General features: G+C 40.3%; 1 protein-coding gene across 4 annotated transcripts in view; it reads right to left on the bottom strand.

Annotated features, from left to right (window-relative positions):
- Positions 1–20,441, bottom strand: part of LOC126251536 (equilibrative nucleoside transporter 1) — a 178,479-nt gene that overhangs the window by 15,899 nt on the left and 142,139 nt on the right. For all 4 annotated transcript variants that reach the window (XM_049952042.1, XM_049952044.1, XM_049952041.1 and 1 more), the window contains one exon: positions 14,077–14,198. In XM_049952042.1, coding sequence (XP_049807999.1) covers positions 14,077–14,198 — 122 coding nt within the window. The remainder of the gene's footprint in view (positions 1–14,076; positions 14,199–20,441) is intronic.

The following is a 20,441-nucleotide window of genomic DNA, read 5'->3' as shown; positions in this document are numbered from 1 at the left end:
AAGATCTGTGTCCCTCACCCCAAATCCTGTTCTAGTTCACTGTACTGGCCTCTGGCATCTTTGATCTGAGCCGCATCCCCAGTCTTCACTCTGTGTCTTGTTCAAGATCTTTGTTCTAGCTGCCAATGCCTTTGCTCCAAATCTCCTAGCTGTCATTCTGCACTACATCTGAGTTCTCCACACTGACCCAACATCAGCCGTAACTGTGGCCCATCTATGTGCAACTCGCCGTTGCTCCCTCCTCCACTGTCTCCTAGTGCAACATCACTGACTTTCAATTGATCGGGAATTAGTAGTGGGTATTCAACCCCAAATGACTGATTTTTGGATTCAGTTTGAGTTAAGTTCATTTATTTCTTGCTACCTGGAGCACATTATTTGGCATGGCTCCCTTGGCCATGACACAAAAATTTCAATATATGTTGTTTTGATGTTTGTGTGAGGATTTAAGGAGGAAATACAGAGCGATATTTCTTAGTGAAACAGTTTTGGAAAATGGGGTTTGGTATTTTGGTCTTTTCTGTGTCATCCTCCATTTCGATGCCATTTTGGTCACAGATAGTCTGGACCGATAGCTTCAATCCACAATCCATTTACTGTTTCAACATAAGACAAAACTTAGTATTTCCTGTCAATTCAGAACACAGAATTTTACTTTTGAACTCTTAAAGCTTCATGTATGGCTCTCCTTACACTAATTTTAGTTTTTTTGAGTTTTGGCTGCCTTTCTTTAGGTTCCTATTTACTATTCAAGTGATGCTGGAACAGACTTATGATCACTGAGGTTTTGGCTACATTTAAGTTTGCACTGAACCTCTTTTTGGTACTGTAGCAGCTTTCTAACATGACTGTTGAATCACAGCATGTCTTTCCCAATCTTCACAAGTTTCCTTGACACATACCTGTGTAAAGCGTATTGTACAACTCTTGAACATTGTCCACTGATGTTCAATATTGTCAGTGCTGGAGATAAATTTTCAACCTGACTGATCAGGTAATACGAAACCAGTTTCTTGTTGCTCGGCTAAGCAGGAATATCTTTCTACCTTTCTTTATATTCCTAGTTACACTTGTATTCAACTGATGCTACAACAGGCTTACGATCACTGATTCCCTGTTCTAAGTGGAGTCAAAATGTTTGGGCCTGTTAGTGACCAGAAAATCTAATATGTTGGCTTGATAAGTCAGTTCTCTGATAAGCTGCTTAAGGTAATTTTCAGATAAGGTATTGACAACAATGTCACATGTTTCCCTACTATCTGCCTTAATTTTATAGTGTAAATGAGGACATAATCACTCTACATAGCACTAATTTGCTGCTGCTTGTGGAACTGTTCTATGTTCCACAGACCATAAGTACAGTATATAGCTGTAAATAAAACTATCAAATATTTTTTTCTGTATTCACATTAATGTCCAGTAAAAAATGATCAGTGCAACAAAGGATACAAGGCAACAATGCATGGTATAAATGCAAACATAACCTCTAATGAGATGGCAGGTAACTCCACTCAGACAGAAGGGAAGTAAAAGAGCCGATGTAGGCCTACTGCTAGTTTCCTAAAGCTCACTCTATGGTATAACTAGAGATTGAGTTTTGTTCCTTACAGACTTGATTGCAACAATGGATGGATATTTACTTTATCCAAAATCATATCTAATAAATCTGTAACCCAACAAATTATCTATGCTAACTGCTGTTGTCTTGAAGCAGTTAGCAGAGATGATCTGATGATTACAGTTGTACTTGGTTATGGACACAGAGCTGAAGATGTCTAAACATTAAAAATATTTGTTATATTCAATATGTGAATACATTTGGTACACAATTCAGAAAAGATCGCAGTGAGTCCCCATTCAAAACATAATGACAACCTCAATGAGCTAAATGAGTCACATGAATAGTCCCTCCTCCCCCTCCCACAAACTGATTTTTGTCACACGGAGAAAAATGAAGAATCTGTAACAGCAATAGATGCAGGCAAATTCCTGGCAGAAAAATAATTGAAGGCTAGCTGACACTGCTTGGGTGAAAGTTAATTTACTAATTGGTTCACACACTGATAACATAGTGGCATCAACAGTCACATAAACTAGGACAAGACAGCTCAGGGACTGTTATTACCTCTATCTGTCTACACTAATTTACCTGCAGGGTCTGTGAATCAAAGCCAATATTGCCTAAAATTACAGCTAGCAAAATATGAAAATATGGATAATATAACTTCATGTAAAAAGGCTTTGATACCTGTAACCCGAACTCTGTGTTATGTGAATGTCAGTTGTGGAGAGAGATGAGATGTCCAAGACAGCAGGTAAAAGTGTAAGGAACTTCAGAATAAAAATAGGACATTACCAACTCCCTAAAAGTCCCACAGTGCTGTCAGAGAACTACATGATGGGTCACTAATGAAAGTGTTTTCTTCACAGACAATGGTTGCAATACCTTATTGATCACTTCCTGCTTTCTTTGAAGTGGGATATTTGAAAGTCACATTCAGGATCTTTTGGTGTCACAAGACTGAATGGCATAATCACAAGTAATGCCAATTTAGGTGCACTTTGTAATTCAGTTATGGTAAAGTTGACACACATCATACTTTTTACTGCATTGTTATTTTAATATGTTTAATTTTGATTTCACAAGGATTGATTTTAGTTGGTGGCCATTCCACAGAAAATGCTGTATAGAAGTTAGAGCATAACTAGATGTGACACGACTGCTTTCACAGGTGGCACTGCTGCTGATAAGCAAAGCCTGTGACAGAATTGAAGAGGGGTGTGGAGGGTTAGTGCACAGACAGGTCTCGCAACTGCATCTTCCACAGGGATGTGACATATGTGGCAAGAGGGTGGAAGTAAGTTCTGCGCAAGCAGGGACTAGGAGGTTACGTACATTGGGCAGACTGCAGAATACAGCTTTGGGAGGGATGGGAAGTATTGTGGGTAGGATGTTCATCACTTCATTCTGGTGAAAGACGTGGTTAAGTTATTCCAGTCCATGACGATATGGGTTCCTCATATGCCACTGGTTCCTAGGCAACGTAAGAGGGTTAGGGACGCCTGTGGACATGGCCCAGGAATGTTTCTGGACTATGTTTGAGGGGTAATGCCAGTCTGTAAACAGCTTCAGCAGTAAGATGTGTTGATCCACCTTCATGTTTGACTCTACATGCTTCTCATGAGGGTAAAATTGTTGGGGCACACACAATCACTGCATGCATATATACATGACATTACAACCATCGCAAAACTACTAGGGGGATCTAAAGCTATGGTACCTAGAGGCCTGATAGAATACACAGTCAATGAAAAAAAAATTAAATTTATTAAAAAGAAGATAACTCACTCATCAACAGGAACACAAAAAAGAATGAGAACTTCACTAGCTTTTGGATAAATCCTTTCATAAGCTAAACCCCCCCCCCCCCTCACACACACACACACCTGTACAGCTCGTTGTGCTGTCTAACACATCATGCCTGCTGTGTGGGTTCATTCTTGAAAATTTTGCACAGCTATGGCCATAAGGAAAAGCTAAGGGACTGACGGACACATCGGGTAGCGAGCACTGCAACGTCGTTATTTGGTGAGGTGTCTTTACAACACTACTCGCAAGAAAGGAAGCACAGCCTGGCAGGCACTATAAACAAATGAGGAGACAGGTGTGGAATAATCAGGTGCAACACAGAGCACTGAAGTGCTATGAAACACCCAAACGTAGCTGTTACAACAGTGCGTAGCAATCTGTATATGAAGGTCAAACTAGACTACAAAAAGCTGACATTATAAACATTAAGGAACACTCCACTTGTCCCCTCCACACAAACTACACAAGATGAAAGAAAAGGAGTATAAATAAGGGAGCCCAGCGGCTCTAGCCAACCAGTCGTGTCACCATTCTGACTACACCTGATACAGGAAAAAATGATGGTTGTTTCAGACGTAGGCTAATCACAATGATCTGGTGACAAATTTTGGCAGTCGACCGGCCTGCCGAATCAATCGCCGAGCTCTGCCGTACAGATGCATCACAGCAATGGTGATGTGGGTCTGAGAAAGTCGGTGGTGTGTGGGTGCAGGGAGCAGGGGCAGCTGTCAACCACTCTCCGGGTTACTTTGTCCGACAGGTACAAACTGCCATTGACAAGGGTGGAGACGGGACACGATCTCGTGACCTTTTGAGTCTGAGGCCGTCCTCGATCACTGACCGACTGCTCGGGGCAGGTGACCTGAGCTTCCAAGGCTCCACTACGATGGCTGGCAGTTGTTGCCCTCTAACATCTACACAGTGACCTCGAGAAGTGCTAGAGGGAATAGCCAGCTGCACTCCGGAGGGCAGGTGTGCGGCTTCCAGCTCGGCTAACAAGTGCTGCCGGCCAAACTGCCCAGTCCAAGACAGAAGCTATTACCTCACGAGGTCAGAAGGCATGTACCGTAGCAGGAGATTCTGGTGCTGGCACTCGCACTGACACAAACGTACACACACTGCACCGCCGTCGATCTGGATCGACAGGGGCACAGTGTACTCTTTGACGAAATAAATGTCAGTGCCAAACTCGTCTGTGTATCTCCGCACACCATGGCGTGATTCAGCCCTCTCTCCCAAACCATATCTCTCAGTCATCCTGTCGCATTACGATCCCTTGGGTCAGGGCATTGTAACAATTTGGTGTCAGAAAGTGTTCGTCTGTGTCCGACACTACAATTTGGTGAGAGAGTCGGTTTTGGGTGAGTGGTGAGTGAGGCAGTGGCACCTGAAGTGGGTTTGGTGGTATCAGCTGAGCACAATGTGGTGAGGTGAGTCTAGTTTTATTTCTATTTTTGGCGTTTGCTCTCCGTGTCAGGGTTATTTATCTGAACTAAGGCGTGCCATGTACCAGAGCTGAAGCAGCAAACTGTTCTGTGTAGAGGCAAATTGCTCATCTGGCTAGTAGCTGTACTGAGTGCAGGTGGTCAATGACTCACTAGAAGAATTACTTTGTTGTTAGATTTTTGTGTATCTGTGCTTTTTTGTGTGTGTTTTTCTTTTTCTTTTTCTTAGACTAGAGTATGCAAAATGGTGGAAAAAGAGGCTACCGCTATGCAGATCCAGTTGCCACTTTAACTCAGCGAGTGCATACGTTAACATAGGAATTGGAGCACAAGAGGTAGAGAAATTTCAAACTTAACTGTAAGTTAGAGGATGGGAAAGCGAGTCAGGTTCAGCTGCAATTGGATGATGATGATGATGATGATGATGATGATGAAAATAAATCTGCCTCATCCAACCCCACAGTGGTCTCATTAATTAATCTCTTTTTAGGCAAGGCAATGGAGGAAGTGAAAATTTTTATTAAGGATATTAGGTATGCTGTATGTACTGTAGGACCTCGAGTAAAGCACATATGTTTTGAGAGTGAGCTGCCGTACTGTGCCAGTAGTACAAGTACTTTGTCAATGTAGTGCAACAAGTCTGTGGAGACGTTCTCGTATAGAATCTATAAATGAATCAGGGTGTATACACGGACAAGGAAAAAAATTCCCGAATTTCCTGGTAAAAAATACACTTTTTCCTGGGTGAAAATACACTTTTCTCATGTTAAGTGACAATATACTTTCCCACGGAACTCTAAAACTTATCAATCCTTTGAATGGTTAACACTTTATACACAGTGTGGATCTTCCCGCCATCACTTTAGAAAATGAAACCCAGAAAAAAAACATTGGAAAGATCTCTAATGAGTAGCAACATGTACATTGTGTATTTTCATATTACGATAAGCTGCATATTTTCATAATTATGAAATGATAAATTCACATTCCATCAAACAAAGCATCTTAGTTTCCAAAACATTGAAATTGGGATTACGATGCCCTTCTGTAAGCTAATATCAGATAATCTGGCCAGCAGATGACAGTAGATATTCACAGCATAAGACAAGTGATGTCAGCAAATAGCAACACCATTGTTAAGTAGTGTTAACACAAATAGGAAAAGTTAATGGTTTAAATTAATATACATAGTGTAGCTACAAGAAAAGCTAAACTTTCACATAAATATTGATCTCGAAGATTAATAAGCTACAAGAGAAGCTAAGCTTTCACATGTAAATTGGTCTTTTTATGTGTGTGTTACTCTTTAAGGTACATAACACAAATGTGCCAGTAAAATTTAAAATAATGACATAAATGTCTAGTCTTCTGTGCTAGAAATTCTTTTCAGTGACTGGTCCTCAAAGTGTTAAGTTTTAAACGAGAGTCAAACACTCTGTGATTTAAGAAATTCATTGCACATTCTCACATGTAACAGAATTCATCTTACGTAAAAGGCAATTCACCTTGAAAGTAGAGCTTTTCAAACTACCATTCGCAATATCTTCCCGCGATCTGTTAGAAATGTGTTCGTTGCAGCAGTTGCCAGAGAGCACCAGAAAAAAGGCATCACTGCGCGTGCACAGCTATGATAGCGTATGTAGCCCATATGTTCATACATATAAAGCATTGAGAGGTCTTATATCATAAAAGAAACAGGACATCATCAGAGGATACCCCAAGAGCATCGGAATTTTGTAAAACATACTCCAATGTACAACTCAGCTTGAAGTGCACATTCGTATGTCCAGATACACAATGAAGTAGACCTCAACCTGGTATGGTTTTTGGGATGTACATTTTCTTCGAATACCAGTACTGTACTACCTCGCGTTTGGTTCTTTATTATGGCATAATGCCATATGTGCCAGAATATCAAAATATGCACTTAAAATTCAGCAAGCAGCTGAAGTTAGCCAATGGTCTGGAATGAAACATTTTGTTTCAAATAAATTGACTGTCTTAGCAGAAAAGATTAATAAAAACCAAATTTCTTTGGAAATCTGATGAAAATAACTTCATTGTTCTGCAAGGCAATTATTGCTTGCCTGCCAAAAACGTGGAAATAAAATATAATCAGAAAACAAACTAATAATATATTCCAGCCTACCGTAATTACGTGAATGTATTTTAATTGACTTGATAGCTCCCGGCCACAGAAATCCATTTTGTTTTCATTTGATGAGGGAGCTGTAAACTAAAGGGAAACAGCAAAATCACTAAACGTAAACATGGGTCACGTGGAGACTATCCCTGTCTGCACTACAGCATGCACGAATCTGGCAGCTGGGACGTGCCAGATAAATTTTTTTGGTTAGCATCTGGCTACAAGTAGCCAGAAGCGGGAGAAGATACTGCTCATATGGGACTGGACTGCTCATGCACATGAGCCCTCTGGCAACTGCTCAAATGAACCTAACATAAACAGTTGTGACATCACACTCATGAGAAGCAGTTTGTTGTTTTTTTCTCTCGTTTATATTTTATTGCTGTAGTATTACTCTGCACTAGCGGAATACAGTAAGATTATTTGTTAGAGTATCAGTTCTTACCAGTCAAAACTACAAAAATTTAACTGAAAACTAAAACAATAAAAAATTCCCAGAATTCTGAATAATTCCCGGGGTTTTCCCAGATTTACTGATTGTCCTGGGGCATATACATCCTGTGAATGCAAAGATATATGCACAGACCCAGAGTGCAGGAGCTAATAGGCTGTTATTCCAAGAGGCAGAAAATAGAGCAGTGGATGTTTTTCTGCATGGTATACCAACAGAGATGTCACAGAGGGTACAAATGGAAAAGCCAGAAGAATTAGTGTCAGTTCTTAGGACTGCAACACATGTAGAGGAGGTGGATATTATCAAAGCAAAAAGTGGACCACCAGGTGTTCAGTTCTGAAATCAGTTGTTATAGGCGTGACTGGAAGAGTAGGAAAGGTGGGAAGCACATCCATGGGAAGCAGCTGGTAAATGCAAATGGGAGTGCTTCAACTGTTGGAAGGCAGTTCCAATAGACTGTAACACTGCACAAATTAGTGCAGAGATGGAATGCTACCTAATGGGCTTGGTAAGTGTCAGGAAACAAAGGTTTTTGGTTGACATTGGGGTGCATGTGTCCATTACTATTCTGAACCTCATGGGAAATTGGGGACTGGAGTGACCATGATATAGGTTACAAGGGGTTAGCGATAATAGTGTGAAATAATTGGGTATGGCAGTATTGGAGTTTTCAGTTGAGAAAAATTAGTTCGGGAAACATATGCAGGTATTGCCACGTGTAGGCGAGGGCTATTCAGTGGTTCTTGCGCTACTTTCTCAACAAACATCATGCTAAGGTTGATATTTATGAATGTTTTCAGTATAGATTGAGCAGCAGCATAAAATACCAGTCGATACGGGAATGGAAGAGTGGGTTTCAGTGGATACTGATTTGCCAAGAGAAATATTGAGAAACATTATGTGTGACTGAACTCTTAAGTAATAAAGAGTTGGATAGTTTACACTGTTTCATCTGCAGGAGTTTGGCACGTGCGAATGAGATTATTGCGGAAAAAATGATTCTGGTTAGTGTGGATAACTTTCGCAGAGGGTGCAATAATAATCACACTGGAAGTCTTGAAACCTGGATAGGTCGAGTCTAGAGAAAAGCCACAAACAACTGCTGACGCGGAAGTGTTATGAGGGAAATTGGGTCACCTGTAGGGCAATGATTGAATGGCTGTGGAAAACTTGTTGAGGTTTAGTGATTTATTTTGTGCAGATGGAGGTTTCCCAGCAATCCAGTGACACAATGGCACATACCAACATGGGATAGTACACCAATTTATAGGAAGCCATACCCTATAGCAAGGCAACTGCAACCATTAGTAGAGCAGCATAAGGGGCATGATGTGCTACGTAGTTTAAGGTCATGTAAGTACGCTGTATGATGCAGAGTTGTTAGTTTTTATTCATATTGTTATTATTGATATTCTTTGTTTGTTTGTGTGTGTGTGTGTGTGTGTGTGTGTGTGTGTGTGTGTGTGTGTGTGTGTGTGGGCGCGCATGCGTGCATTCTCAGAAGAAGGGAGGAGGTGGGACAGTAATTTTGTTCAACAATGCATAAGGATGAGGATGATCCTGCTGTTGTTGACTTTCACCAAGGGTGAGGCAGGGCTTGTAATAGCTGTTCAGTCTCTAGAATTTGGTGTGATGTTCTCAAGACAAACAGCTGTGTGGTTTACTAGTCATAAATGGATGCTAAAAGCAACAGTGAAGATCTGGGAGATTATAAATGAGGTACATAGGTTAGAAGAAGTCTTTTAAGAATGGTATAAGGAGGCAAAGGGAAATAATTTGTTTAGATAGATAAAGGAGAGTTCCAGGAGTTGCAGTTCACTTACAGTAAATTAAGGAAGCAGTTGTCACAGTTGATGGATGTGATTCCGCAAGCTAGGAGCCAGTGGAAAAGAGACTGAGTAAATGGAGGAAGAACATTGTTAAAGACGACATTCGCCACAGCAGTTGATGAGGAAGTGCAGGAGTTAAATATCACAGTTGTTCAGGTTCAGCAGATGAGTTCTGTGAACAATGTCATGGAGTGGCATACAACACTGTTATCAAACTTGGAACAAAGATTGCTGAATAACATGGGACTAGTACAGGAACTGGCAACAGAGCTAACTCGGTGTGTTAGCAGAACGAGGGAAGTGCTGAATAGCAATTTGGAGGGAATACAGAAGCAACTGAGTGCATTGGACAAAAAACTGAATCCAGCACAGTTTACTACGTGGAATAACAGACCAACTTGGGGATGACAGGAGTGAAGTGGTAGTGTTTCAGGAGGTGATGTTTTATGTGGTAAATGGGCAACTTTTCACCTAAGGTATTCATAATCAGACTGTGTCAAGCAGAAGAGCAGTTTTCCACATAGTTACAACACATAGCCAAAATGTTGCACTGTTCTTCCACATAGTTAGGGTAGAGGCAGAAACAGATGTGGCCAGGATGCATATAGTGATCCACGTACCTGTTGCGGGGAGAAACTTGGGAGTTTCAATGCTACATCATTCACCTGTATCCAGTGAAATGGGGGATATTGGGGATGTGGGCACAAGTGAGAACATGAGAAGTATTGCTGGCCTCGGACAACAGGCAGACTCATGGTAATGTCATGGGTAAAGTTGGAAAGGTGCGCACACGAGAAGGTTGTGATCCATTTGGGTGACCATGTATGGACTGACAAGGAAACATTTGAAGTGAATTTGCTACTGGGGAATCTAAATGGGACAAGTTGTGAGAGCCTCTGACAGCCTGAACTTACTTTCAGAGGGTCAGTATACGCTTGGTATAGTCAGTCTTCATGCTGGGAACGGTATGCTTGAATTGCTATGAAGGAGGAAGATCAGTAGAGTTGAGAAAACTCGAGCTTTGGGAAAGTAGAATGATTATTAATGGTACACCTTGTGAGATAATTGGGACAGACTTTCATATTCTGGCTACACTCGCAGGCTCAACTGTTATGACACTGTCACAGAATACATTGTACTGGCTGGAAGGATGTCTGAGGGTATTACCTACTCAAAATTTTAGCCTGTTTAAATAACAATCAATCCACAACTTATGCAGTCTTTGGACAAATTACAAGTCCCAGCAAGGAAGAATTTTGATGGAACAAACGTGGCATTATGATGACTACGATGTTAGTTGGTTTGTGGGGCACTCAACCGTGTGGTCATCAGCACCTGTACAAATTCCCAATCTGTACACAGTCCAATCTAGCCACTTTCATGAATGATGATGGAATGATGAGGACAACACGAACACCCAGTCCCCGAGCAGAGAAAATCCCCAGCCCAGCCAGAAATCGAACCCAAGACCCCATGATCCAAAGGTAGCAACACTAGCCACTAGACCACAATCTGCAGACAATGTGGCGGCGTGTAAACTATTCACGGGAACAGCAGCAGCCCAAAGTGTCAAAATTAAGTGTATCAGCTATTGGCTGTGGCATGATTTTAGCAGAATTTTGCATACTGTATTTCTGAGTAAAATGGAAGTAGGCACATGCTGTAGACATGCCAGCACACCAATAACCAGCAGAATGATTGATAGGCATTTTAAGGAGTTAATTAGTATATAAGAGTACAATAGGGGTACATGGTAGTTAAGGGGGGCAATATAAGTGTGAAGAGAAGTTCCATGTGGGGAAATTACAATGTGAACTGGAGGATTGTCCTCAATATATAAATTATTACAGTTAAGGTAGTTTAGTGGGAGCCAGATATTTGAGATTTGGGACGAATCTTCTCGAAAGGGAGGAGGTATGCTGCATTACAAATAAGTATAGGTATGGATTTAAGGAATCCTTGAAAATTTTGGGCAGCATTCAGAAGGTAAAAGTTACAGGACCGATGGACACATTGGACAGTGGGCACTGGTAGTGTTGTTATTAATCAAGTAGTTCTGCGGGGTAAGTTGACGACATCACTCGCAGGCGAGGAAGCACGGCCTGGCAGGAATATACACAAATGCGGAGATGGGTGTGGAGAAATCAGGTGCAACACACGACACTGACATGCAACAAAATACCTGTATGCTGCAGCTATAACAGGACCTAGCAACCTGTATGTGGGGGCGGAAGCAGGCCACAAAAAGCTGACATTATAATTATTAAGGAACACCCCACTCATCCCCTCCACACGGACTACATCAGAGGTGTAAGAAAAGGAGTATAATAAGGGAGCCCAGAGGCATAAGGCAAGCAATTGCATCACCATTCTGTTCATATCTGGAACCAGAGGGAATAAAGATTGTTTGAGTTTAACGAATTGATGAATTTCAGTGGCCGATTGGCCCTCTAAATCAACCGCCAAGCTCTGCTGTACAGGCATGCCACAGTCCAAAACTAGGAGGGGCATAGGTGTGGGCAGCAGGCGGCCAGCCATCCTCTGCTCTCTTGGTGACATGCTCCGACAGACTGCAAGCTGCCACCCTGGGCAAGTGACTGGAGCTTCTGAGGCTCGCTCACGAGAAGCACTTGAGGGAATAGCCAGCCACACTCCAGTGGGCAGCTGCATGGGGCTTCCGGCTCGACCAACACACACTGCCGGCCATGCCGCCTGCGCCAGGACAGGAACCGTTACATCACAAGGACGAAGAGGTCAAGTGGCGTAGCAGCAGAGTCCAGTGAAAATGTTTGTGCTGATGCACGTACACACACTGCACAATTGCCATCTGGATCAGTAGAGACACTGTATATTCTTCAGCAGAATAAAAATCTATGCCAAACTTGTCTGTGGTTCTCTGTATGCCCTGGCGTGATTCAGCCCTCTCCCCAAATCATATCTCTCAGTCATCCTAGCACTTTATAACCCCCTGCGGCCAGTGGGTCCTAACAATATAGTCGGTATTGCAAACATCTTGTAAACAGGTGAATGCAAAGTAAAGGCTTCAGCACTGTAAGAAGCACAAAACCTGGCTGTGTGACCTATGAAAAAAATCCAATGTAGTCCAACAAGTGTACTTTATCTTCCTATGTTTACGTATTGAGAACACAAGGGGAATCTCTGCTACTTTCTTCTATCTTTAGTGTTTTTAGAGGGGTCTACAGTCTACTAAAGTAAAGAAGCAGAGATAATTAATAAGGTCTGTGGAACAATGGTAGGATAAGTTATGCATTCAACATAACATGCACAGTTCCCAGCAGAGTGTGCATGTTATAAGATGATAGTGCCTGGCATTATGACAGTAAATTTTCAAGACTGATTTGGTGATCATGAGGCTGAAATACCATGATTTCCTTCAATTCCACAATTCCTGAATTTGAATATTATTGGACAGTTGTCACCTGTAGTGAAAAACAATTAAGGGCATATTAACCAACTCTGAAATTGGAAGTTTCTTTCTGAAGCTTGATATAAAATGTAATGGATCACCACTGAGGACATTTTATCTGATAGAGAATTCAAGCCACTTTGGAAGAAGGAAGGTTAAGGTTTAATGTATACCCCAACAATAAGATCAATAGAGAACAAGCACAAGGTTCTGCTTGTTAAGAATGGGGAAGAGAATCATCTAAGTACTTTAAAAGGAAACCATCTTAGCATTTCCGTTAGAGATTTTGGAGACTTAAAAAGAGCATAGATGAAAATGATTTGAGCTGCAGACTTCTAGAAGGTGTTTTATGATGCCTTAAACTATTGTTCTGCAATCCAAAGGTGGCCCCATATCATACTAGGTGGATTTTCTTGTAATTTTGTCCAACCCTTCTACAAAAAATCCAGTTCATCTTGTCACACAATTCACAGGAGAAGTTGCTCCTATACCCATATCCCCTCCCCTCGCCAGTATATGTAGAAAATGGTGATAAGAAACTGATACATTTGGTCTTGATAAATATGTAAATAAATATATGCTGACAGTTAAAAAAAAATCTACTCACCAACCAGCAGCTGGGGAACACACACACACAAAAGGATTTAACTTTCACAGACCTTCGGAGCCAGTGGCTCCTTCTTCTGGCAGAAGAGTTGAAGGGAAAGGAAGAGGGGTGAAGGGAAAGGACTGGAGAGGTTTCGGAAAAGGAGTAAAGTTAAAAAGAGTCACCCAGTCAGGGGAGACTTACCGGACAGGATGAGAAGGATCTGTCTTCCTTCTCATCCCATCCGGTAGGTCTCAGCCCTGGCTCTGATAGCTTGTAAAAGTTAAATCCTTTTGTGTGTGTGTGTGTGTGTGTGTGTGTGTGTGTGTGTGTGTGTGTGTGTGTGTTCCCTGGTGAGTGGATTTTTTTATCTATTCGTTTATATTATATTTTATCAATAATTGAATATTTTTGTTGTAATATATACTGATAGAAATGCTAAAGTGACAGGGATGTTAAGGAAGTCTCTGCAAGATGTTACTTCAACCACATATATTTTATCACAAGTTGATTGCATTGTAATAATTCAGAAGTATTACATTAGGCGTTTCCATGTCATAGTACACATCATCCCATGAACTGGCAGTGAGCTTCTCTAAAAGTTCATCACATTCTTCTTACCTCTTCATTAATTCCATAACAAAAGTAGATTAGAAACTGGAGAACTGCAACTCCCAATAATTATGTTTAATAACTCATTGCAGCACATGGGTGAGATAACTAATTTAAAGAAATCTGAAAATTTTGTCTTTATAATTAAACCAAAATACTTCTTCACAATAAACAAAATAGTAGTACTCTCCAATTAGTAATACTTACCCATGTGAAAACAGCTGACAACAAGCTTCCAAGCATAGCACAAACGTTGAATGTTAAGAAACACGTAACCTCAGTGAAGTACTTCTCACTGATGATAAAATCTGGATCACTCTGTTTGATATCTGTAGGAACAAAGATATGATTAGTCATGATATTATAAAAAGGTAACGTTCAATACAGATCTTTAACAGTTCTATCTTTTTCAAATACAATATGATTAAAACAGAAATTTACAGACGCTGTAATTACATACTTCAATACTACAATTGGACACACTTCTCCCTGTCACTTACAAAACAAAAACAAGGATCAGAGAATGAGTACTGAAACCATGAAAATGATAAAATAGATCATTCCCCCCTCCCCTTTCCCCCTTCATGTCATGCACACAGACTACTGAAAGTATTTTGAGTCATACCATGCTGTTTACATAAAGACTACCTACGCTTGCCTGACAAGTGCTGGAATAAACAACAATAACTAATCAATAGACTATAGAAATAGTGATGGTGTGCAGATCAGCAGTGTTTCTGTTGGTTTGAGATTTTAATTTGGCTATACTTAAGAACTGTGTAGTAAAGATGCACTTAGTCACATTTGGATAAAATCATGATGCATACAACTGCTGTCGTTATAATGGAAGAATGTAGAATAATAGTTGATACACTAGTAAAGGTACGGAAATTTCTAAGTGTAAAGAGATTACTATTTTATATGACCAATTATACAAAAAGAAATCATCCATTCTAATCTGTTTACACTCATGGTGATCTACAACAACAAAATATAGCATCTTCCCTTTGCATTATAGGGACTGCAAAACAAAATCTGTAATGCTTTTCAACGGTGCCAAAATTCTTCCCCTAAGGCTAAAATTGAGTTACCATGCATTTGGTTTTACTTCTATGTGAAGTGCCTTTCAGTTCTATCTACTCCTATGTGAAGTGCCTTTCAGTTCTATCTGTAGTGCTGTCAAGCATGGGTCATAGGGCTATGAATTCCCACAAAAGGTCAAAGTTACTAGTCTACAGGTTTTTGATCTTCAGTGATATGTCAATTAACAACACATAAAAGTCTAATAGATATATGCAGAGAGAGCAATTTGAAAGCGAAGTTTATGCAGACTGCAAATAGTCATGCTTATATTTCTGCTGGAAAAATTAGGATGTCCTGTGATATTCAACAGAATCCCACAGTAGCAACAGATGATCAGGATCAGGATCTGAATGTTCAACACAGAAGCATACCAATATTTTTACCAGGTACAAATTTTAGAAGGTCTTGATCCACACTTGTTACATATGTGCAGAGTGTCTCCCAATTCTGCCGGCCAATCTTTCATTACAGCTGAAGCCCAGCCAGTCCTGGGAGCACATCCTTGTACATTTTGCTAAGCAACTGATGTATTCTATGTGGTCAGTAGCAGTAGACAGTGCTCTCCAACCCTACGTACATCACCAGAATGAAGTCAACCTCCAAAAGTACATCTCAGGCCTTAACTAAAATTCTAAATATTGAGGACTTATCACATCAACTGACAAAAATATTGCCCCAAATTCACAGAAAAGTTACTTGACAAAGGCAATTCAAAAAATGTCGTCAAACGTGTGATGCACAACTCCACTGACATAGCAAGAGGGAGGTAAATCAGACGGTGTGGGTATTTAAACCGACAACAACTGAAACAGTGGGTGTAGTCACAAAGGCAGCAGCAGTGAATCTATTCCTCAGAACACAGCAGGGCTAAGGACCGGAAAATTTCACATTTTGCAATAATTGCAAAATAGATGCGAATTCTGCCTCAAAATGTGAAAACACAAAATTATTTCATAGACACTGTTTCACAGTGAATTGTATCCAGATAAGCTATTAATAAGAAATAGTTTTAATTTATGTATATAATATCAAAAATTTAAGCATTTACTGGCACTGTACATCATCTAGCAAAGCCCAATTGGGAAAGATAATGTGTGAAAGAACCTACTTGCAAAATAAAGCCTACAAATGCAATGAGGTAGCAATGTGCTCAATGACCTGGGTCATGCCAACTGTGATGATTGAATGGCCTGTTTAACACAAACGTCACTTAATGCAATGTAGTACTCAGCCATGGGACCTAGCATTTTACAAGAAAGAAACACACATTTGTTTGCTAGCGAAAGCTCAAAAGATAGTATAATGTGGACAATTACAATGCAGCAAATTACATGGAGGATAATTTGAACTGTAGTTCCATCGAATACCACTAGAGGTTGGCCTGAACTACGTCGTTAACTATACTCTGCTAACTTCAACAAGCACCTGCACGGTATCTGTCCCCAAATGCTCTGTGTTTTGTGTTGTGTATTGCTCACCGTTTTCTTTTCTTCCTTTAAAATAAGTGAAGCGACTAATCCTGGTCCATAACGGACTTCGATTACGACCCTTACAACACCAAAAGAGATTGGCGATCCCTGTGACAATGAGTCAGTTCTGCTGTAGACTGCTGCCCTGTTTCCCCGCACTGCTCCATCTCATTTGGCATTCAAAATTCTAGTCTGTTTACACTCATGGTGATCTGCCCTTTGCATTATAGCGACTGCAAAACAAAATCTGTAATGCTTTTCAACGGTGCCAAAATTCTTCCCCTAAGGCTAAAATTGAGTTACCGTGCATTTGGTTTTACTTCTATGTGAAGTGCCTTTCAGTTCTATCTGTAGTGCTGTCAAGCATGGGTCATAGGGCTATGAATGCCCACAAAAGGTCAAAATTACTAGTCAACAGATTTTTTTATCTTGAGATTGGGCAATATGTCAATTAATGACACATAAAAGTCTAATAGATATATGCAAAGGCAGCAATTTGAAAGCGAAGTTTACGCAGCTCCATTCATTCCATTTTGATGTAAGCAATGGAACACGAAAACTGTTTGCAGGTTGGGAGAACACCCTTAGGCTGGAACACCAGAGCCTTCGGGACGTTCACAAGAGCTGTACTCCAAGGAAGTCATGACCCAAACCTCTGTAACATAGAGCGAAGCGGTATTTCAAGGTGCAGCCTAAGTCTAGCTACTACCTGTTTGAAACACATTGCTCTTGATATCACATATCAACAGTTACAAAAATGTTCGTTGACATTGTTTAAATCCTTGTGGTAAATATGCATTCTGATAATTTAAATTCTGTAATATGCTATTGATAAATTTATTCTAATACATATTTTGGGGTGGCTCCACCTCAGAACCTTCATTATGAGCTACGCATGCAGTTACATAGTAGTAATCATGTGTGCTCATCTAAATCATGAGATCCTCTATCAAAATCAATAATTAGACATGCAGTGGAATTGTTGATAGTGACTGGTGACTGTATTCTTTTTGTAAGAATTATTTTCTTCTTTTTATAATTTGAAAACAGTGAAAACCTCTAGCATTTCACACTCATAGTGATTTGCACTACATTTATCGAAATTGCCATGTTTACTTACTTTGAGTAGAGTAGAGGAGGAGACTAATTTCTGGCAGCAGTGTTACTGTTTCCTATCTTGTTTTGGCTGTGTTTCAACTTACAATTACACAGATATTGCATTTAACCAATTAATGGTGTGAGTGTTGCACACTTTCTGGCAATAATATCTCTTGTGATACCTAAGCAGAGATACAGCTACTAACAGAGACCAATGCCCTCAAAAGTTGCTATTCTCAATTAGTAGACACTAATGTGGTTAAAATGGAGAATGGGTAAGAAAAGAGACAAAAAGCTATCTGAGATAAAATCGCACTCACTCTCCCCCAATTTCATCCATGATCACCAGCACAATTACACTAGCTCACATAATGGAAGATAGCATTACAATTGTTCAGATGTTCTAAAACTGTTAAACAAAACTAAGTAAAACATGAGGAAAAGTAAAATATAGGACACTTCACAAAATCTTGAAAGTCATGCCACATTCATTTTATTGTCAATTAAAATTAAGTAAGTCAATTTACTTATTTAATTTATTCATTAAATACATTAAAGGTCATAAATAACCAGCTACTTCCAGTCCATTTCTTCCCTTTTATATTCTGAGCTTCATCAGGTGGACTACAAATGATCTGTTTCATTACTTAACTTGGCTTGGGTCAAAGACATGTTTCTGCACCTAACAGCTTAATGAAACTCACTGCATACCAAGACAGGCTACTTTTTGGTTATTTCAACCATCTGATGTCTTATCATAACTTTTATAGTCAATAAAAAATAGCACTTATCTATGGATAGCAAATAGTTATGTTTTGTAAAACAGATTATCTTGATAAGGAGAGATCAATAACTTTGTAAAGCTTTGAATTGAGAACAAAAATAACATTGTATAATTAAAGAAAAGAATCCTAATTCTTCCCCTGTAGGGGAAAGGACAGTCATAAATCTATTGGGTACAGCGTAACAAAGGGAAAGGGGGATGAAAAATTTACACCTGTTATGTCATTGCCTAATTTTCTTATATGAGAATGCGCAACATTTATACCTCTGAAGCCTCATTAACCTGTTAAGTGGGTAGTTTGCGTACGCGCCCCTCTTCCACAGTGGGTAATATAGGCCAGCGCGCCCGTTCGCGGTGGCTGCGCACTGTTCTCACATTTTCCTTCGCATTTTTATTGTTGAATTCAAATTGATATTGGGTGGAAATGAATAAAATATATTGCAGAAGTTAACAAAACTGTATTTTCACAATATTACATATCGTTTTCAGTGTGAAACATTTTAAAACAAGGTGCTGCACAAAAGGAAACTTCGCATTCTGCGCACCAGTATGAAGTCTCTTTGCGAAGGCCTTTCCTCATACACACCACACACCTTCTTGTTGATCTTTTCTTCGTTGTGGGTGGCAGAAGGTCTGGAAAATGCCTGGCTGTAAGGCGTGTTGCTTTTGGTGTTCGAGGTGAGCGTCCTACTGATGTCCCTTGATGTGGTGAAGATATGGTCAACTGTTCACTAAGACTAATCAGGAAGCTCATTCTACTTTGTTTGCCACCATGCTTCTTGTACAGAATGTATGCATTGTAGCATGCAATGTCCAACAAGTGGCGGAAAAGCTTCTGATAGTATTTTTTCAGCCTGCTTCTGGCCATCTGGTAGCTTTGTAACTGAGAATCGCACCTATCCACGCCCCCCCCCCCCCCCCCTCCCATATTCTTGTTGTAGTCAAACGACAACTTGTGGTTTTTGAACGATTCCCTGCTTCGAGTTTACATTTACAAATGTATCATCGTGGAAGGTGCTGACCATAACAACGTCTCTTTTTGTCTTTCCATTTCATTACCATCTGCTTGCCTTTGTACCCTGTTATGTACTCCCCTTTCTTCAGTTTTTCCTTTTTTACGAGGTCAGGGAACCCCTTCCTGTCTTGCCGCATTGTGCTGACAACATCGGTGTTATTGCTGGTTAGTTTGTCCACCAAATCTGTACTGGTGTACCAGTTGTCAAGATAAATACAGTAGCCTTTCCCGAGTAGATCGTGTGCAAGCTCCAAAACAATTCGAGAGGTTATTTTTTTGTCTGGATAGTGGCTACCATAATTAGTGTCCTTTCCAGTGTAAACAATAAAGTCCCATACATACCCGGAACTGCTTTCCTGAAGAAAGGTGTGTCAACTGATTCCCTCTTTGAAAAGTACATTTTGTGGTCTGGTTTGTGATGAATTCCTTGAAGTACAAGCATTCCAATAAATGTTTTTACCTCGTCGCGTGTAGTATTCTGCCAACTGTGAACCCTGGAGCGTGCTGCTAAATTGGGATGAGAAGCTATGAAATGTTCTGCATATAAGTTCATCTGTTCAGCTATCATTGTGCACAAAGCATCATCCACAAAACACATAAAACAACTCCTCATCACATTGTTTTCTTTTAGAAGCACAACTGCCAAAACACATAAAACAACTCATCACATCGTTTTGTTTTAGAAGCACAACTGTACCACTATTACCACTGAACAAATATTGAATACGAACTGAACTAGCACGCACAAATTCACTACGTACCGTCTGCTGCATTAGTGTCTCGTCGTCAGATGTTTCTGAATCGAAGTCACTTTCACTAGCCTCAACATCTGTATCTTGAAAACTTTCAGAACTGTCACTGAAATTATCGTCACTTTCTAAAAGCAGCTTCTCAATCTCCGAATCTAATAAACGACTTCTTTTCGTCATTGCAAAAGGTCACTCACTAACGCTGTGGTAAACACAGACAAAAAAGGCGTGCTTTTGCAGCTGCTTCACAGGACGCATTTTCTCGACGCGCTCGGGTGGACAATGTTATAACTAGCCTAGAACACGCTGTATTGCGTGACAAGAGCTGCCATCTAGTGGACGAAGCTCAACTCATACCACAGTGCCAACGGCAG

Source organism: Schistocerca nitens, chromosome 4, assembly GCF_023898315.1.
Source record: "Schistocerca nitens isolate TAMUIC-IGC-003100 chromosome 4, iqSchNite1.1, whole genome shotgun sequence".
Classification (NCBI taxonomy): Eukaryota; Metazoa; Arthropoda; class Insecta; order Orthoptera; family Acrididae; genus Schistocerca; species Schistocerca nitens.
Note: the sequence above shows the minus strand (reverse complement) of the source record. Positions and strands in the feature narration are given on the sequence as shown.